Source organism: Cheilinus undulatus, linkage group 11 (assembly GCF_018320785.1).
Source record: "Cheilinus undulatus linkage group 11, ASM1832078v1, whole genome shotgun sequence".
Classification (NCBI taxonomy): Eukaryota; Metazoa; Chordata; class Actinopteri; order Labriformes; family Labridae; genus Cheilinus; species Cheilinus undulatus.
The window spans coordinates 2,649,074-2,666,521 of NC_054875.1; the positions used below are offsets into that span (position 1 = coordinate 2,649,074).

Genomic DNA, 17,448 nt, shown 5'->3' on the forward strand with positions numbered 1-17,448 from the left:
TTACATGATAAAGCCTGAGTTAATACTTAACTTTTCATCAGAAGTAGTTTTAACTAGTTTTAATGTAATTTGTATAAAAAATTATAAAGGCTTAGCTGATGCATTTGTAAAGCTTTATTAACAAGGGTATAATGAGGGTGACTTATTGGTATTACTGTGTTATTAATGCATCAATAAAGCATGTTTAATTGAGTTTATATATGACAGGAATTATAAATATTGCTTTATATATTACAACTTAAATATTCATTTGAAAAGACATCAATATTAGGAGTTTTGGGAAAATTTCTTCTTGGTTAGAAGAAAATTTTGAAGATTCTAAGACATGCATCAGGTTAGCTTGATGCTAATACATAATAGAAATCAAAGATATTCCTAGGCGTCTATTTCCCTATTCAGCGAAACCCTCATTTACATTCCGTTTTACTGACTAGGCTAAAGAGGAGAAAATCCCGAGAAAACAGTGAAATTCCTCACAGGGTCACTGAGTCAGCAGATGTGATGTTAGCCTGATATACAGTGCTCAACAGATTTATTAGACCACCTGTCATATTTGTCTCAGAGACCATCCAGCATCATGAAGTGCTTTAATTCGGACTCTTTCATTTTCACTGGGCTCTCCACATTTTACCATTTTGAACAGGAATGAGGAATTTCAAACTGAATTCACCTTTTTATACCCAAATTTGAGCCAGCTCACTGGGCTTCTCTGAGAGGTCAGAAATGAAACAAGCATGAAACAAGCATAACATTCAACCATTAAAACTCATTTTTCTCTTCAGGAATGATAGTAAATAACTATAATTTGACATATTAATCAAGAAATATTAATGTGCTTTACTATTTTTTTTTTTTTTTTTTGTGAATCAGTAAATCTGAAAATTCATGAATAACAATAATAATTCTATTTTAGCATTAACAATATCATTTGCTTCTACATATTGGTGTATTAACCATTGCAGAAACATAGAAAATGATTTTGGTAATTACCAATGCTGTTAATTTAGGGCAGCTGTGGCATAAACCTTACTTTGGGTGGTGGTCTAATAAATTTGTTAAGCACTATACTCTCTACAGTGTGGCTAGCATTAAAAGCTAGCGCCGCCCGCCTTCATTCCTCTTTGCAGATTAATATCGATCTCTGATATTTGGCTTCTTTTCATTTCAGGTGAGTAGTTATATGAGCTTAACCCTTGACAGCCTACATACCACGGTCTTCCTACTACACGCTAACAGCTTAGCCACCACTCAGCCACCATTCATTACAGTTTAAAAGAGAATTATAGACCGGGATTTCAAGCCCGTGTTCATAAAAAATTATAGGTACTAAGTTTAACTGACAAGTAAATCCCACACCGACTAATTTGATAAACGATTTTCATCATTTTACCGATTAACTGCGCACATCCCTAATGGAAATTGCCATTAATGGGCTAACATTTAGGAATTTAGCATTGCTTAACCCTTATTTCATTTTAGGAACAATCTACTGAATCAAACAGATTATGTGAATAATAATTTACATAAAAATGTTTACATTGTTTCTTAAAGAAAGCCCTCAGCAATTTTAACCATTTAGTCTCTCCTGGACTTTTTGTCAAAATCAGTGTTAATTTTGGCAGCTATTTTTAATGTTAGTCTTAGCATTTTAGTTTTAGTCACATTTTAGTCATTTCTACCCTTTCTAGTTTAAGTCTAGTTTCAGTCCATAAAAAGTCCTCACATTTTAGTCTCTACTTTTAGTCCAAGCATTTATTCTCTTTCCTAAATCTGGTACCAAATCATGGTACTGTGTTCTCTGCACTCGGCTAAACCTGGGGTCTCTGCTTTCTACAGCTGAGAGGCAGAATAGATACAGATGTGTTGTTTTTAGACAGATTTACTAACAGTGGAGAAATAAAAGCCTGTCGACGAACATTTTTAGTCATATTATTATCATAGTCATAGAATTTTAATAAAGTTATGGGACTATAAAGATGAAAGAAAAAATGACTTAGACAAAATGATGGACTTGTTTTACACGAACTTGATCTCTCATCTCTTGGGGAGCAAAACAGGGAAAAAATGATTCTGCAACAAAAAAAAAAAAAACCCTTCAACATATTTTCATATTTACAAAAAAAAAGTCCTTGGACATTTTGTACTGGCTCTCTCTGTGCCATTATTCAAAGCAGTTCCTGTCTGCAGAGACACAGAGGAACACGTCACGGGCTCTCTGTCTCTCCTTCTCTCCACCGTGAACGGTTCAGGCCGTCTCCTGTGAGATTTAAGAGTAGAGACATGCTCAGTTTGACAGAACATGACGCGGTAATGGAACAGCCTGCCACAAAGCATTGTGGGATACAAAATCGTGTTTAGTATTAGCCACTAGCAGAAGAAATGATCAAAAATTGGTTAAAAATGGGAAAAAAATGCATTCAATATCAGACTTACTGGTGTGGATTTAATTTTTTAAGACACTGGAAACACATCCAAGATCAATATTTTTGCTGTCATGGTTCAAATAAGTATCAATAAGTTTAAATTCTGCTAAAATAATATCAAAATTTCCTCTTGCTCCTTAAAAATATTTAGTTACATATCATGAATCACCATCCAGCTGAAGAAAACTGCGGTATAAGTTTTAGCCCATGTTTCCCAGCCCTACAACGGTACAATGCTCTCTCTCTCTCTCTCCCTCTCTCTCTCTCACAGTGTCTCTCGCCCGCCTCCTTGTCCTGTGCGATGCTGCAGCGCTCTGAGCTCCTCCCTGGAGAGACAGCGGTGCCACACAGCTGACAGAAGGGGATGCTGGGAAAATCTGGTGGCACAGAGAGGAGGTGGGGGTGGGACTATTGGGGGAAGGGCGTGACTTTGTGGGAGGAGAAGGGGAGGGGGATGCTGGAGAATCCGGTGCAAGGCAGGGCAGCCTGCACCGAGAGCATCATCCTGGATCCCAACAGTCCCACCTCCTCCTTCCTCCATCAGTCGGTCTGCACACAGAGGGGGGTCTGTTCAATCATCACACATGCACAGCCTTAAAAGGGAAGCCTTGTCTTTGTCAGCTCTACCTTCTGCTGGGACACATTTCTACATCCATCTACATCCTGTGTACTGTTTATTTACTGATCTTTAAAAAGTTCCCCTTAGAGAGATATCAATCAGAACAAAAACAGGTTTCTTCATAGTTAAACAGGTTAGTACACAGCTGAATTAAAGGTACATTACGCTGGACTGTCTTTGTTAGATAGGCTGTCTCTTATTCATTTTCTGATCTGCTTACTTGTGATGTACCAGGATTATTCTCTTTCATCGTTTCTACGTTCAGCCACCAAAGCTCACCAATATAACAAAGAACTCCCACACACACACACACACACACACACACACTACCTGAAAAGTAAAAATATTAAAGACCCTGAAAATGTAAATCAAAGTTTGTGTCTGAACACTCTAGAAATGTTGGAATATGGTTGCTGTAAACATGTGAAAACACTGAGATCTACATGTGACTGAATTCTTGATTTAGACCGTTAGAAAGTTTTTCACCTCTTTCCTGGCTGGGTTTAATGTGGGCGGGGCAAATATGTGGGCTGGTGATGTCATCAGCCCACAGTGGGGAATGACCCCGCCCCTCTAACCCTACAATCTAAAATCACAGAGCAGTTCATCTCAGTCCAGTCTGTTGTTAGCCGATGTCACTGCCTTTACTGAAAGTGAACAGTCAGTTAAATGCTGTTCATCTGTTCATTGTGAGGTAAATTTACCAAATCTATCAGCCCCAGTGGTCTATGGATCATTTAAAGCATCAAAACAGAGATTTGACTCTGTGCCACAGAAGAGACAAAGTCCGTTTTCTGGCTCAAATCAAGTCAACTAATTGTTTCATTAGTGGCTGACTATGAGTCGACAATAAAAACTGTCACTAGTTGCATCCTTAAAATAAAGAGCCCACAGAACGATTTGTTCCCAGCTAGGGTTGGGTATTGTTTGGGATTTTCCAACACCGTTGCAAAATTGATTCTTTCTAAACACTGCCTGAATCACAGCAAAAACAGTTAGCTTAAAGTCTGACTCGAGGCTTGTTGCAACCAATTATTTATCCAGTTATCCTCCAGTATTTGTACAGGATTAAATCAGATCCTTCCTGAACACCAACTATAAACAATGTTAGATATCTCTGATAACAGATCCAGCTGCCTCCAGTAGAATACCTTCACAGCTACTGAAAGAGGACGTTAAATAGTCTTACAGCTCACAAATATCCCAGCCAACCTGAACACATCTAAACTGTGTTTTCAGACAGGATTTCATCCAAACTCTTTTCCTTGCTTTTTAATTTTTCTGCTGCAAAATAATGGACGCCAGAGCCTACAGCTGACGTTTACCATCATCCTGGTCATGTTTGATCACGTGAGTTTCTCTTTCTTTGTTATAGAGCAATGATGCTCAACGAGTGTCTCTGGAGCCACACGTGGCTCTTTTGTGATGATTTTTGGCTCTTTTATGTCTTAACTTTAAATATCATTCCCCCAGAAAACCTTAAAAAGGAGAAACTTTCTGCCATTATCACCATTTTTGCCATTTTTTACCCATTTAAGCTATCTTTTCCCATTAAACATCCCTTTTTCCCATTTTTTGGCCATTTTGCAACTTCTTTTTGACACTATCCCCATTTTGCCACTTTTATCTCATTTTTGCCATTTTTCACCATTTTTTTAACCACTTTTTGCCTATTTAAGCTACCTTTTGCCATTAAATACCCCAAATTTTCCTATTTTATGCCCATTTTTGCAACTTCTTTTTGACACTTTTATCCCATTTTTGCCCTTATTTTTAAACCTTTTTGTTGCCACTTTTCGTCCAAATAAGCTACCTTTTGCCATTAAATACCCCCACTTTTCCTATTTTTGCCCATTTTTCCCTCTTCTTTTTGACACCTTTTTGCCCATTTTTGCCCTTTCCATCATTTTTTGGCCTATTTTGCCCAACTTAGCTACCTTTTGAAATTAAGTAGCCCTATTTTTTGCCCATTTTTGCAACTTCTTTCCGACACTTTTTTCCCCATTTTGCCACTTTTATCGCACTTTGGCCTTTTTTTTTTTTTACCATTTTTTGCCACTTTTCATCCAAATAAGCTACCTTTTGCCATTAAATACCACTTGCTTCCTTTTTATCCCAAATGTTTGCCTCTTCTTTTTGCCACTTTTATCCCATTGTTGCCACTATTTTCCCATTTTTGCCCTTTTTCACCATTTTTTTACCACTTTCTGCTCATTTAAGCCACCTTTTGCTATTAAATACCCCCCGTTTTCCTATTTTTTGCCCATTTTTGCAACTTTTTTGACACTTTTTCCTCATTTTTGCCACTTTAATCCAAATTTTGCCCTTTTTGGTTACAATTTTTTGCCACTTTTCATCCAAATAAGCTATCTTATGCATTACACACCACTTGTTTCCTATTTTTTGCCAATTTGGACAATCTTGACTGCTTTTTGCCCATTTTAGTTACTTTTCACTCATTTTTTTGCCACATTTTTGCCACTTTTGGACCATTTTTGCCACCTGTAACTCATTATTTTCATCACTTCTCACAAATTTTTTTACTTTCTGACCATTTTTCCACTTTTTCTCCCTATTTTCACCCCTTTTCACCCCTTTTTTCTGCATTTGCTGCATCTTTTTGTCACTTTAACCCATTTTTGCCACTTTTCACCACTTTGATTGTGGCTCTTGCAAAAGTATTTTTTAACAATTTGGCTCTTTGGTCGAGCAGGGTTGAGAAACACTGTTATAGAGACTGCTCGACAGTTCTAGTCTGGTGACAGACTGAGGAATCACTGAGCAATGGCGCCTTTAACTGACTGGTGGAAAAATGTTGGAGGTAACAAAGTTAAAAACAAGCAGGCAGCTGGAAACACATGATGATAGCGATGGGTCTAAATGTGTTTCCATTCATTTCACCAAGCCCTGCAGATGGAAATCAGATACAAACGCATCTTTCCTCTCCTTTGGGATGAATGTTTCTAAAAGGTCTCTGATACAGAGACGTTACAAACCAAACAACAGTACCACTTTCCAGAGAAACACCATTGTTACTCATGAGTATTCTGCAGAAACAAACAGGCATTTGACCTCCATGGTGACTCGGTTTGTAGCGAGTCTCAGCAGAGGAAAATATAAAAATAACTCCAAAGAAGCTAAGACAGAACTTATGTTAATGTAGCTTGTTTTTGTGAACTTGTTCTTAAATTTTTCAACATCCCTACCAAATATCAGCTGTTAAATATTTTATCAGGACATATCAACACAGGGTTAGCCTTGAAAACACAACAGCATCTGCCTCCTCCTCCTCTGTGAAACACACAGCTCTGTCACTCCTCTTTAACTCATCAGCAGAGAGAAAGCACAGTAAGGACAACACGCGTGTTAACTCCTACATGAACATCTCTGCACATCATCCTCAGACAAACCCACACGGACGCACACGGTGTGTGAAGACCTACCAACAGGGTGACGGTCACTCTCTGCTCTTCACAGTAAACCAGCAGCGATTGGCCTCGGGGAAAAGTACCGGGCTCCCCTCCCATCGCACACGCCGCTGAAACATGCTGTCACAGCACATAAAGAGTGAGCGGGCGAGCAAGAGCAGCAAACAACATGAGAGGATGTGAAAGAGAGAGAGAGCAGAGACAATGGCTGGTTTGATTCAAATCTAATTCCACTTCTATTCAACCTTTTTAAGCATTTTTACATCAAGTCCAGGATAAGTTAATCCCTCCAGGTGAAGAGAAATTATCCTATTATTCTGTTGTATTAGCACTGAAATTTTAAATTTGTTTCATAACTGATCCACTGCTGTATTTCTGTACATCAGGCCAAAGCTCAGACCGTCTCTATGTCCCTGAGCTGATGAGCGTAAAACTGCTGTTAAATTGAGCTCCAGCGTTACTGTAAGTCCAGAGGAAGTATGGGAAAATATAGCAGTATGGCAGATTCATTTCTCCTCTGGTTGTGGCCACTGTAAGTAGTATGCAGATCAGATTAATTATTACAATCCCTCCAGGGATGCTGTGCTCTATTTGGACAGTGTAAGGCAGTGGTTCTCAACTGGTGGGTCGGGACCCAAAGGTGGGTCACGGAGAAGTTTCCACTGGGTCACGACTAGGTGTCTGAAAAAAATAAAATGGTGTCAAAAGTCCTGAAGTCCTGAGTAGACATGCATTGATACCTTTTGGTTTACCCTGTTTCACTGTGAAATTGGATAAACTTAAATGTTTGATCAATATTTGAACTAATTTATCTCATTTTCTTGCAAAAAATGGCTACTTTTCTCATGATAATGAAGTCATTTCACAAGATCCCTGGAAAACTGGCACAAATTCACATATAATGATGGGGCATGAGGCTATAAAATTGTCAGTTTTGTCCATTTTATTTTTTATATCAAGTAGTTTGGTCTAATCATGCTCCAACCTGCAGCATATTCATCTAGAAAAGCACTCGGAGAGCGCAGACCTCCGCCATTAGCCCTATCTTCCAATAGTGAAGAATCTTTTAAAAACATTCCTGGATCCAGTGATCCGGATCACTCCCAAAATCTAATTTGCCAATAAATCCCTCCCCGGTGGGGTGGAGACACGGTGAGGCAAAGCATTGCCTGCTGGTGCCAACAGATGCACTGACAGTCTCACCGGACGACTGGAAGTCGTGGCAGAGGGTGAATATTCCTCTATTCCTCCCAGTATTGTGAGTTTTCTTGCTACAATTCGCTGTCATTCTCTCTGTTACACTCCGACTCGTCTCTTTGACCAGGCGTGCGTCTTTCAGACTCTATAAACTCCAAAACTTTGAAAAACATGCTGCTGGTATTGAAGTTACTCATGTCTGCCATATCCTGGTGTAAAGTGGTAACAGCGCAGACCTCCGCCATTAGCCCAATCTCCCAATAGTACAGAATCCTTAAAAAAAATTCCTTGATCCAGACAGTGATCCGGATCACTCCCAAAATCTAATCAGTTCTTCCTTATGCCAATCCTGACACTTGCTGAAAATTTCATCAAAATCCATCTATAACTTTTTGAGTTATGTTGCTAACAAACAAACTAACTAAATAACTAACTAACTAACCCACCCGATCACATAACCTCTTTGGCAGAGGTAATTAACTAAACATACATTGTTGAACATTTTTTGGAAATTTGGGTTGTGATCTTTCCTAAGACAGATTTTTGCCCATTACCCAAAAATGATTCGAGCCATGTCCATCTACATCGTGCTAGATATGCTGCACCTAACCTCAGTGCAAAACCAGGCACTGAACGCAAAGGGGCTGATTAAATCACCTGGTTATAATTGACTTATGACTCATACAAGTTGTGCAATAAACAAGGTAAAACACTGCAGAAACACCAGTTTTCATCGACACCTTGCTAGTTAGCAATTAGCAACAACAGCTAGGCTAACCAGGTTAGTCTGTGTCATCCCAACCAGTTCTAAATGTCTAAAAATCAAAATTCCTGCAACTGCAAAACAAGGTCAGAAAATCCTAAGCAGCTATTTATGATTTACTCTCCACTTGTCAGTTCATCACGGAAACTGTGGTGCTTCCATTTCATGCTGAAGTAAAGTAAAAAGTCATCCTAACAGCACACAGTAGATACAGATAATCTGACATCTGATTTAATACTTTTTAAGACCCTTTTCATTCTTTTTAAGACTCTGTTGAATCTTCAATTTCTAAGCGGTTACATTAACAACACAGTTATGTATATTCTCTGTGCTGATAGTAGGACAAAAATGTGACAACAAAGATGCTGAAGGTTTTTCTTCTGACAGTCTGCAAATCAGACATTTTAGGATTGATTTTCACAATCGGTGCACCTCTAGTGGAAACAATAACTACACCTGGATGTATGACCTCCATGTCTCATCTCTTAACTTCATTAACGTGTGATTTTGGACAAACATGCAACAGTAGCACTTGGCTAAGCCTGTTAGCATTACACCGAGCTCTGCTGCTAACTGGACAAAAAGGTCTCCAAAGTTAAAGCCCCCATGAGTGAATCCACTTCCTGCCGCTGTGATTGGGTCATCAGGACAATCTGCACATGAGGAATGGTTTGGACTAACAGCAGAGCTGCTGTGAAATTGGCTGAGCACAGTCATGCTCCCAGGAGCTCAGAGGCTCCGATATTAATGGCTGCACGTCCTCTCCTGCACACTCACTCCAACCAGAAGAGCTAAAGGGGAATTTCATGTCATTTAAAGAAAGCAGCAGTTTAACTCTGGCTGCAACTATTTATCTAAAGGAAATACAGAATAAAGAAGTTTTTAGTTATAAAAAGTGGTAGAAATATTTCATCTGTACTGTGTTTGTTTTAAACTTTGTTGGTATCCTATTAAATTTAAAAGTCCAGGAGGAGTCTGTATCTGGTGATGAAGGATGCTGAATTTCCTTTGACATCCAAAAGCAAAAGAAAGAGAAATCTTTAATGGTTTTCAACACTGCCATCAGCTTGGATTGTAGAGTACTCTGATAGTTTTTCAACACCACGTTTTAAACAACACAATATCTGTTATTTTTACATTAAAGTTATGAAAAAAACGGATTTACTGTCATATTTTCAACACAAAGGAGAAGCAGTTGGCAAACTTTGACTGGTACCGCCTTATTCCAGCTGTAAACATCCTGATCTAAGTGTCATGGCTGCAGCAGGTTAGAACTAAAACAACAGAACGTATGTCTGATTCCCCTAAAGCTGCAGAGTCTGAAGAGCTCTCCACCACCCCCACTGTGTACTCGCACCACAGCGTGGTGTCAGGTACATACAGTACCAGCATCACCTGGTTTAACACATGTTTCCATGGCAACAGCATCAGGACCAACAGTGATTAGGAGTCAGAAAGGGGGGGGGGGCAGAGAGTAAAAGCAGAGCAGGTTTACTCACTGTCCTCTCCTGGGCAGGGCATGCCGGGTCGCTCTGGGATACTGGGGAACACTGAAACACAAACAACAAAAATATAAACAAACATGTTTATCCCTGAGGGGAGGTTCTGCACATTTATGTGCTTTTCATTCTTCTTTTTTGGCTGTGTTCACGTATATGGCATGAATTTTAGCAAGATGGTGTATTTTCATTTGATCTTGTTATTTCCTGCTCAGCTCCTACAGTCAGTCTAAAATACACTGAAACAAGTAGAATTACACTACAGCTGTTGAGAGCAAAAAAGCCCCATTGAAACCCATTCAAACTGACATTTTTGATCTCACTTCATTGAAGCATAATACATGCATTTTATTTAGGGCTGTTAACATTAGCGTGTTAACGTTTGTGATTAATCTTGAAACCTTAACGTGTTAAAAAAGATGACTAAGTTTGACCACCCTTGCTCCCGTGGTCCTCCTGCACGGATGTTTATGTGCTTGGGGGTGAAGAGGTGAGAGGGTCAGACACAGCCAGCAGTGATGGATGAGAAGACAGACCCAGGTCTGCTTAATGGTGATTTTCTTTTTAAAAAGCTGGAGAATGTTAGTGAAGATAAAACCAAAGCTGTGGGTACATGCTGCAGTGATGAACTGTCTTTACACCAAAGCACAACGAGTCTGAAGTTCCACCTTCAGGCAAAGCACATCTTTACTAATGTTAGCAAAGACGCAAACAACAACACGGGATCAAGCCATGGTCATACCACTCTGTTCAGCTGCTTCAGGACAGTTTTCTTCTTCTGCTGCTCAGATAAACGCTGAAAAGTGCTCCAAAACTTCAAGACAGTCCTGTTTGTTAACAATATTAATCCAGTGTAGAAATCCGCGCTGGAATCGGCAAAATTGAAGTTAATTAGCAAACTTTACCAGCTTAAGACAAATATGATACATTCAGTTAACCTCAGTAAATTAGACGACTGTATTCTTTCCCATAAAAATGGGAAAATGTAGTTTTGATGAAAAACTTCAATAAATACAGTGTGAATGTGTGTTTATATGTGAGGGATATACAATAGATGTGACAGACTAAATCACAGCTTTTTAACTGAAGCTCTACTCAGTTAAGCCCACTTTAGTTTAAATATTTGACCTTATTTTGTCTTTCCACCAAACTATAGAAAGTATTGATAATGGTATCGACTCTGATCAGCACTTTAATGTGCTGTACATAGAATTAAAGAAAAAAATAAAACACTCAACAATAACAAACTTTAAAAATCTAAAAATATACCAGAACTATTTTAAAAAATGCTGTGATTAATCATGATAAATCACAGCACAGTGATGTGATTAACTTGATTAAAATGTGTAATCGAGTAACAGCACCAGTTTTATTATATCTGAGCGTCGGTCTGCCCAGATCATTTTTACTACTCTGCACCAGATGGTGTAATTTTGACCATATTTGGAATATGGAGAAAAAAACGTTCTATCCAATATATAATAATGCATAAAAATCAATGCCGCAGCTAATCATTCAACACATAGAAATTAACTTTGCATGTAGAATATTGAAAATAATTGAATGTTCTTTTTTCCATTAAAAACATGGTGGCCTCATGACATTTAAAGGGTTAAAGTATTTGAAAATTAATAAATATTTAATATTAACAACCAGGTCAGTTGTAGGTGATAAATATTGCTCAATGAAAGAAGAATAAAATATTAATGCATATTTCTTATAGCTGTTGTATAAAAGTGTGATTTTTTGGCACTAAGCGGCTTGAGAGTGAGTATTTGACATTGCACAAAAAACGACAAAGCCCAAAAATCTACGTTGCTGCTAATCATTGACTTACCCCCAGCTGTAATAATTAAACACAAAAAAATGAGTTTGCATGTAGTATATTGAATATAATTCATTTTTCTGTTATTATTTCATTGGAAAACATGGTGGCCTCCTGACAAAAAAAACTGCCATTCAAAGGGTTCAAATCTTTGAAAATTAATGAATATTTGATATCAATAATTAGGCCAGTTGTAGGTGAATAAATTAGCCCAAAGAAAGTAGAATAAAATATTAATGTATAATACTTTTTATAGCTACTGTATGAAAAGTGCCTTTTCTGCACTTAGCAGCTTGAGTGCGACTAACATCAAAATAATCCCTAAGGGTGAATAAATACTTCAACATAAATATTGGTATAACTAGAATTCAGCATTTTGATTTGATGTTTTTAATTCTCCAATATAGCAGAAGGGGTCAAAGGTCATGAAAATGAAAACCCCAAACCCTGACCTATATCCAAACCATCAACACGCTGTGCTTCAAATCATTAAACAAACAGATCTCGACTAAACAAATATTTGATTTCTAGTTTTTCAATGAAAGTTTTCAACTGTGCTGCTTTTCCTGTCAGTTTCCATCAGTCTCAGACAGGTGTGCTCGTTAGTTAGCCAGGTGACTCTAATTAAAGGGAAACTACTTAAAGAGGTTGTTCTACATTATGATGCAAGTCACAGGTTTCATGTAATATGGGAAAAAGAAAAAATATTTCTGCAGATTTAAAGCCTGAGATAGTGTTAAAAGTCTGATGTGGATGTTTCAGGAAAAATGAAGAATGATAATCGTACTGTGAAAAGATTTGTGTGTGATTCAGAGCGCAGATGGGTTAGTTCAGATAAAGGTATATTGGGGAAATCTTCTGTAAGGCAAAATCATCATATTAAGAGAGCAGCGGTGAAAAATCCATTGATGAGTAGGTATTTGAAGCTGCTGATGCAGGATCCTCCAGAGGCTTGCTGTTGAACGTAAAGCTGTATTTCAGCCACCCTTTACCAATGCCAAAAAGGAGGAATGATTGTAGTGAGCTACCCCCTAAATCTTCTTTTCTCTACTGTGATCAGTAGATTAACTTCTATCACAAGAATAATATAAAATATAAAAGCTATCTCACCGTGCAGCAGCAGTCCAGACTTCTTCTTAGTCCGATTGTAGATACGAAAAGCTTCCTCCAGCTCCATCTGAGACGAGATGGTACAAGGATCTCCTGCACAAATAAACACAAGCAGGCACTTTTAAGGATAGCAGGAACAGGGCGCCCATGAAAACGCAGCTGCTGTTCCCGTATTGAGCGGCTAACTCGTCCCATCCCTGCTCTCCTGAGCATCAAACACACGGTCTAACAACAATACCCATAGACGCACCGAAGAGATGTTAGATATTGATATGGTATTTAAATGTAGTTCAGACCTAAAAATTCAGTCCTTAAAATGTCCATTTTACAGGAAATTTTAGTCCTTAAACCAAACTTTAAAGTATGAGGAATGATGATGAATAAAGAAAAAGACGTCCAGCCTAAAACTCCACTAAGTTATTTGTTAAATATTTACAGCTGATAGGCAGATTTATAGCCAAAATATCAGTTGCAAATATCATCAGATATGTTCATATCTGCTGAAACCAATACCAGATGCTGCAGTGAATATGACATGTTTATGATCCAAAATCAACGTGTTTAGGATGCATACAGTATCCTGAGGCTGAGGGAAATACCCAGCCCCCTGAGACGAGTCTGCAGCCTGGTAAACAGTCTCTCTGCCCTCCACAGCTCATCATCAGTGTTAAAGGCCAGAGCAGGTGAGTGCAGACAGATAAAGAGTACCTGAGGAGAGGATCACACACCTTCATCATCGATCCACTTCAGCGTGATCGGCTGCTGCCTGGCAACGCTGCACATCCCTCTCACCTCAGTGCACAGCTCTAGAAAGGTTACCGAGGCCGCCAGGTCTGTGATCAGCATGTCCCTGAATAAACACAGGCACACAGACAGAGATGAAGTCACTCAGAAATCCTTCAGGACAATCCAACAAGTCGAAGACAGCTGCATGAGAGGGATTCACTCACAGTAACTGGTATATTAAAAATTGATGGGAATAAAATGATGAAAAGAACCAGCAAAACAATAAAAAAACACATTAAAAAAGAGACAAAAAAGAGACTAAAAGATAACAGAAAAATTATTAAAAAAAGATTGACAGAAAAATTGACCAAAAAATTGCTGACAAATACGACATAAAAAAGAAAAATAATCACAAAAAATAACACACAAAAAAAAAATTAAAAAAGAGACAAAAAAAAAACAGAAACTATGAAGAAAAAAATGACAGAAACAATAAGGGAAAAGGTGAAAATAATTACACAAAAAATTTTAAAAAAATAATGGAAAAAATGATGGTTAATAAAGCTGGAAAAATGACCAAAAAAAGTAAAAAAACACATTAAAAAAGAGATGAAAAATAGACAAAAAATTAAAAAATCATGAAAAGAAAATTGACAGAAAAATTGCGTAAAAATGACAAAAAAAAAACATTATGAAAGAGACAAAAAATAACAGAAACAATGAAAAAAATGTGAAAATAATACACACAAAAAAGAAAAAATAACAGAAAAAAACAGATGGAAAAAGACAAAAAAAAAATAGAAGAAAAAATTGACCAAATAAAAATGACAGGAAAAATCAAAGAAAAAATGATAGAAAAATAACAAAAAAATTATGAAAAAAATGTAAATTTATGACAAAATTATGAAAAATAAGGGGAGAAAAATTACATTAAAAATAGAGGAAAACAATGAGTACAAAAAAATAACCCAAAAATGATAACAAAAATTATGACAAAAATTGACGAAAAAATTTCATCAACAGTAAACTCTCTCTACAGGCTGGTTCCCTCAGAGTAAAGGAGTCTTTAGAACCAGAATTAAAGGAAGCATTATCCTGATTGGGTTGAGTCTGAAACAGCATCACACGTTTCCTAGCTTACCACAGAATTCAAGTAAAACAGGCAAATACATTTGTACATTTTCCTTCTTAAATGCTTAACTCAAGCCTACAAAAACTAACATCTATTTCATAGGAGAAACTTGCTGTATTTTTTTATATTCTACATTATTTGTTCAGGCCTGGTGTTAATGCTTCATAGCAGTGGAGGGGGTGGTTATGATTATGATAATCATTTAACATCTAGCATTACAGTCTTATCAACATTAATCTTGTTCTGATCCTGCACCCAGCCAATGAGAGGCTCAGACAGAGGCAGCGTTTTATAAGGGTAGGAGCTGTAAAACTAGAAACACACATAAGAGGAGACACCTGCATGTTAAACAGGAAGTATGAAGGTTTATATCAGAGCTGACCTTCAAACACCCTTATCAGTGAACCTTTATTTAAAATAAGGGTGTGTGTGGGTGTGTGTGCACGCTCAGATACTCAACAACTCTGCAGCTAAAGAGTAAAGGTCCTACTGCAGACTAGGGCTGGGAAATATGCACCAAAAATCATACCTTACACAAGAAATGCCTGGGTTATTAGATATTCATAATTACAAATGATTGTAAAAGCATCAATTAAACCATACTGACACCTGTTAAATACAAAAATAGAAATCCTAGACTCCTGATATTCGGTGGCGTTAACAGACTGTATGTGAGGCCACAGCATTGAAGAGCACCAGGACTAGGTGCTGCTGATAGCAGGAAAACACTTAAGAGCAGCAGTCTTTCTCCATTAAAGCCTGTAAACTCTGGAATTCATTGCCATTGAAATAAAACTACACAGACATTTAAAATCCTTCACTACAAGTTAAGTGCTGGCTGGAAATTAACAAGAGCTGAACTCTTAAAATCTTGAGAAAACACCAAAATCAACACAGAGAACAGGGGGAAATACAACATCCATGTCCTCCCAGGGCTTCTGGGATTTTGGGTCCTGATTTTGACTAAAGAGGTGGTGATGGGGTTGTGAGGAGAGTGGCTGTAGTAAACTGTCTAAGCCTGAGAGTGTTCAGACTGACAGGGGTTGTTTTTAAATCAACATCACAATATAAACAACAGTATGTAACCCTGAATCTCAGTGAAGACGTGCTGATTTCTCTTCAAAACTCCATGTATGACCCGACCTGTCTACAGACTGAATCAAACATATTTAAGTGTTTGTCTTTAAACCTGTGGAACACCTGAAGAATGCTGCTGTAGGTAGAAATACAGCAGCCAGGAGTGTGTGTGTGTGTGTGTGCTGTGTGTTGGACTCTGACAAGGTGGAGCAGAGACAGCTTGCTTCCCAGCATGCTTTGCTCCATACTGTCAACACCCACATGAGTCAGAGTGGAATGATCTCTCTAAAGCATGCACACCAGTAAAGTCTGATATTGATCTGGTGTTTGTCTCGATTTAAAGCAGAGGATCATTTTGATTTAATCGATAATGTTGTCTGAGTTATTTTACATTTTATCAGCTGTTTATCTCACTGGACTTCATCATACTATTTATTATCAAATAAATGCAAAACTAAGTTTTTGTGCTTGGAGCATTTCGATATAATTAACATTTATGTCATAGACAGGAATGTGTGAGTTATCAGCAAATTATTGACACTTCTGCCAAAATCTATCTATAGTCTATCAGTGAAAGCTAATAGGCTATTTAAAATTCATTTAAAAAATTCAAGGATTCTAGGAGATGATGTATAACTGAGTGTAATAGCTTGATGCTAACACAGAATGGAAATCGCCTTCAACAAGCTAACAGCGTTAGCATTGCTTCAGGCTAAATTTAACTGAAGAATGGATTTATACCAGTATCTGATATGCAGATACACTATATTGCCAAAAGTATTCACTCAGCCATCCAAATAATGTAAATCAGGTGTTCCAATCACTTCCATGTCCACAGGTGTATAAAATCATCACCTAGGCATGCAGACTGTTTCTACAAACATTAGTGAAAGAATGGCTCGCTCTCAGGAGCTCAGTGAATTCCAGCGTGGTACTGTGATAGGATGCCACCTGTGCAACAAGTCCAGTGGGGAAATTTCCTGGCTCCTAAATATTCCACAGTCAGCTGTCAGTGGTATTATAACAAAGTGGAGGCCATTGGGAACGACAGCAACTCAGCCACCAAGTGGTAGGCCACGTAAAATGACGGAGTGGGGTCAGCGGATGCTGAGGCACATAGAGTGCAGAGGTCACCAACTTTCTGCAGAGTCAGTCACTACAGACCTCCAAACTTCATGTGGCCTTCAGATTAGCTCAAGAACAGTGGTAGAGAGCTTCATGAGTGGGTTTCCATGGCCGAGCAGCTGCATCCAAGCCATAAATCACCAAGGATGCGGTGGTGTAAAGCACGGCGCCACTGGACTCTAGAGCAGTGGAGACGCCTTCTCTGGAGTGACCAATCGCGCTTCTCCATCTGGCAATCTGCTGGACCAGTCTGAGGTTGGTGGTTTCCAGGAGAACGGTACTTGTCTGACTGCATTGTGCCAAGTGTAAAGTTTGGTGGAGGGGGGATTATGGTGTGGGCTTGTTTTTCAGGAGCTGGGCTTGGCCCCTTAGTTCCAGTCAAAGGAACTCTGAATGCTTCAGCATACCAAGAGATTTTGGACAATTCCATGCTCCCAACTTTGTGGGAACAGTTTGGGGATGGCCCCTTCCTGTTCCAACATGACTGTGGACCAGTGCACAAAGCACGGTCCATAAAGACATGG

The 17,448-nt window shown here is 38.3% G+C and overlaps 1 protein-coding gene across 1 annotated transcript in view; it reads right to left on the minus strand.

Moving 5' to 3' along the window:
- Window positions 1–17,448, minus strand: part of prkcz (protein kinase C, zeta) — a 172,039-nt gene that overhangs the window by 151,081 nt on the left and 3,510 nt on the right. The window contains exons 2-4 of the mRNA XM_041799594.1: window positions 13,593–13,714; window positions 12,865–12,957; window positions 9,930–9,980 (exon numbers count right to left, since the gene is read on the minus strand). Coding sequence (XP_041655528.1) covers window positions 9,930–9,980; window positions 12,865–12,957; window positions 13,593–13,714 — 266 coding nt within the window. The remainder of the gene's footprint in view (window positions 1–9,929; window positions 9,981–12,864; window positions 12,958–13,592; window positions 13,715–17,448) is intronic.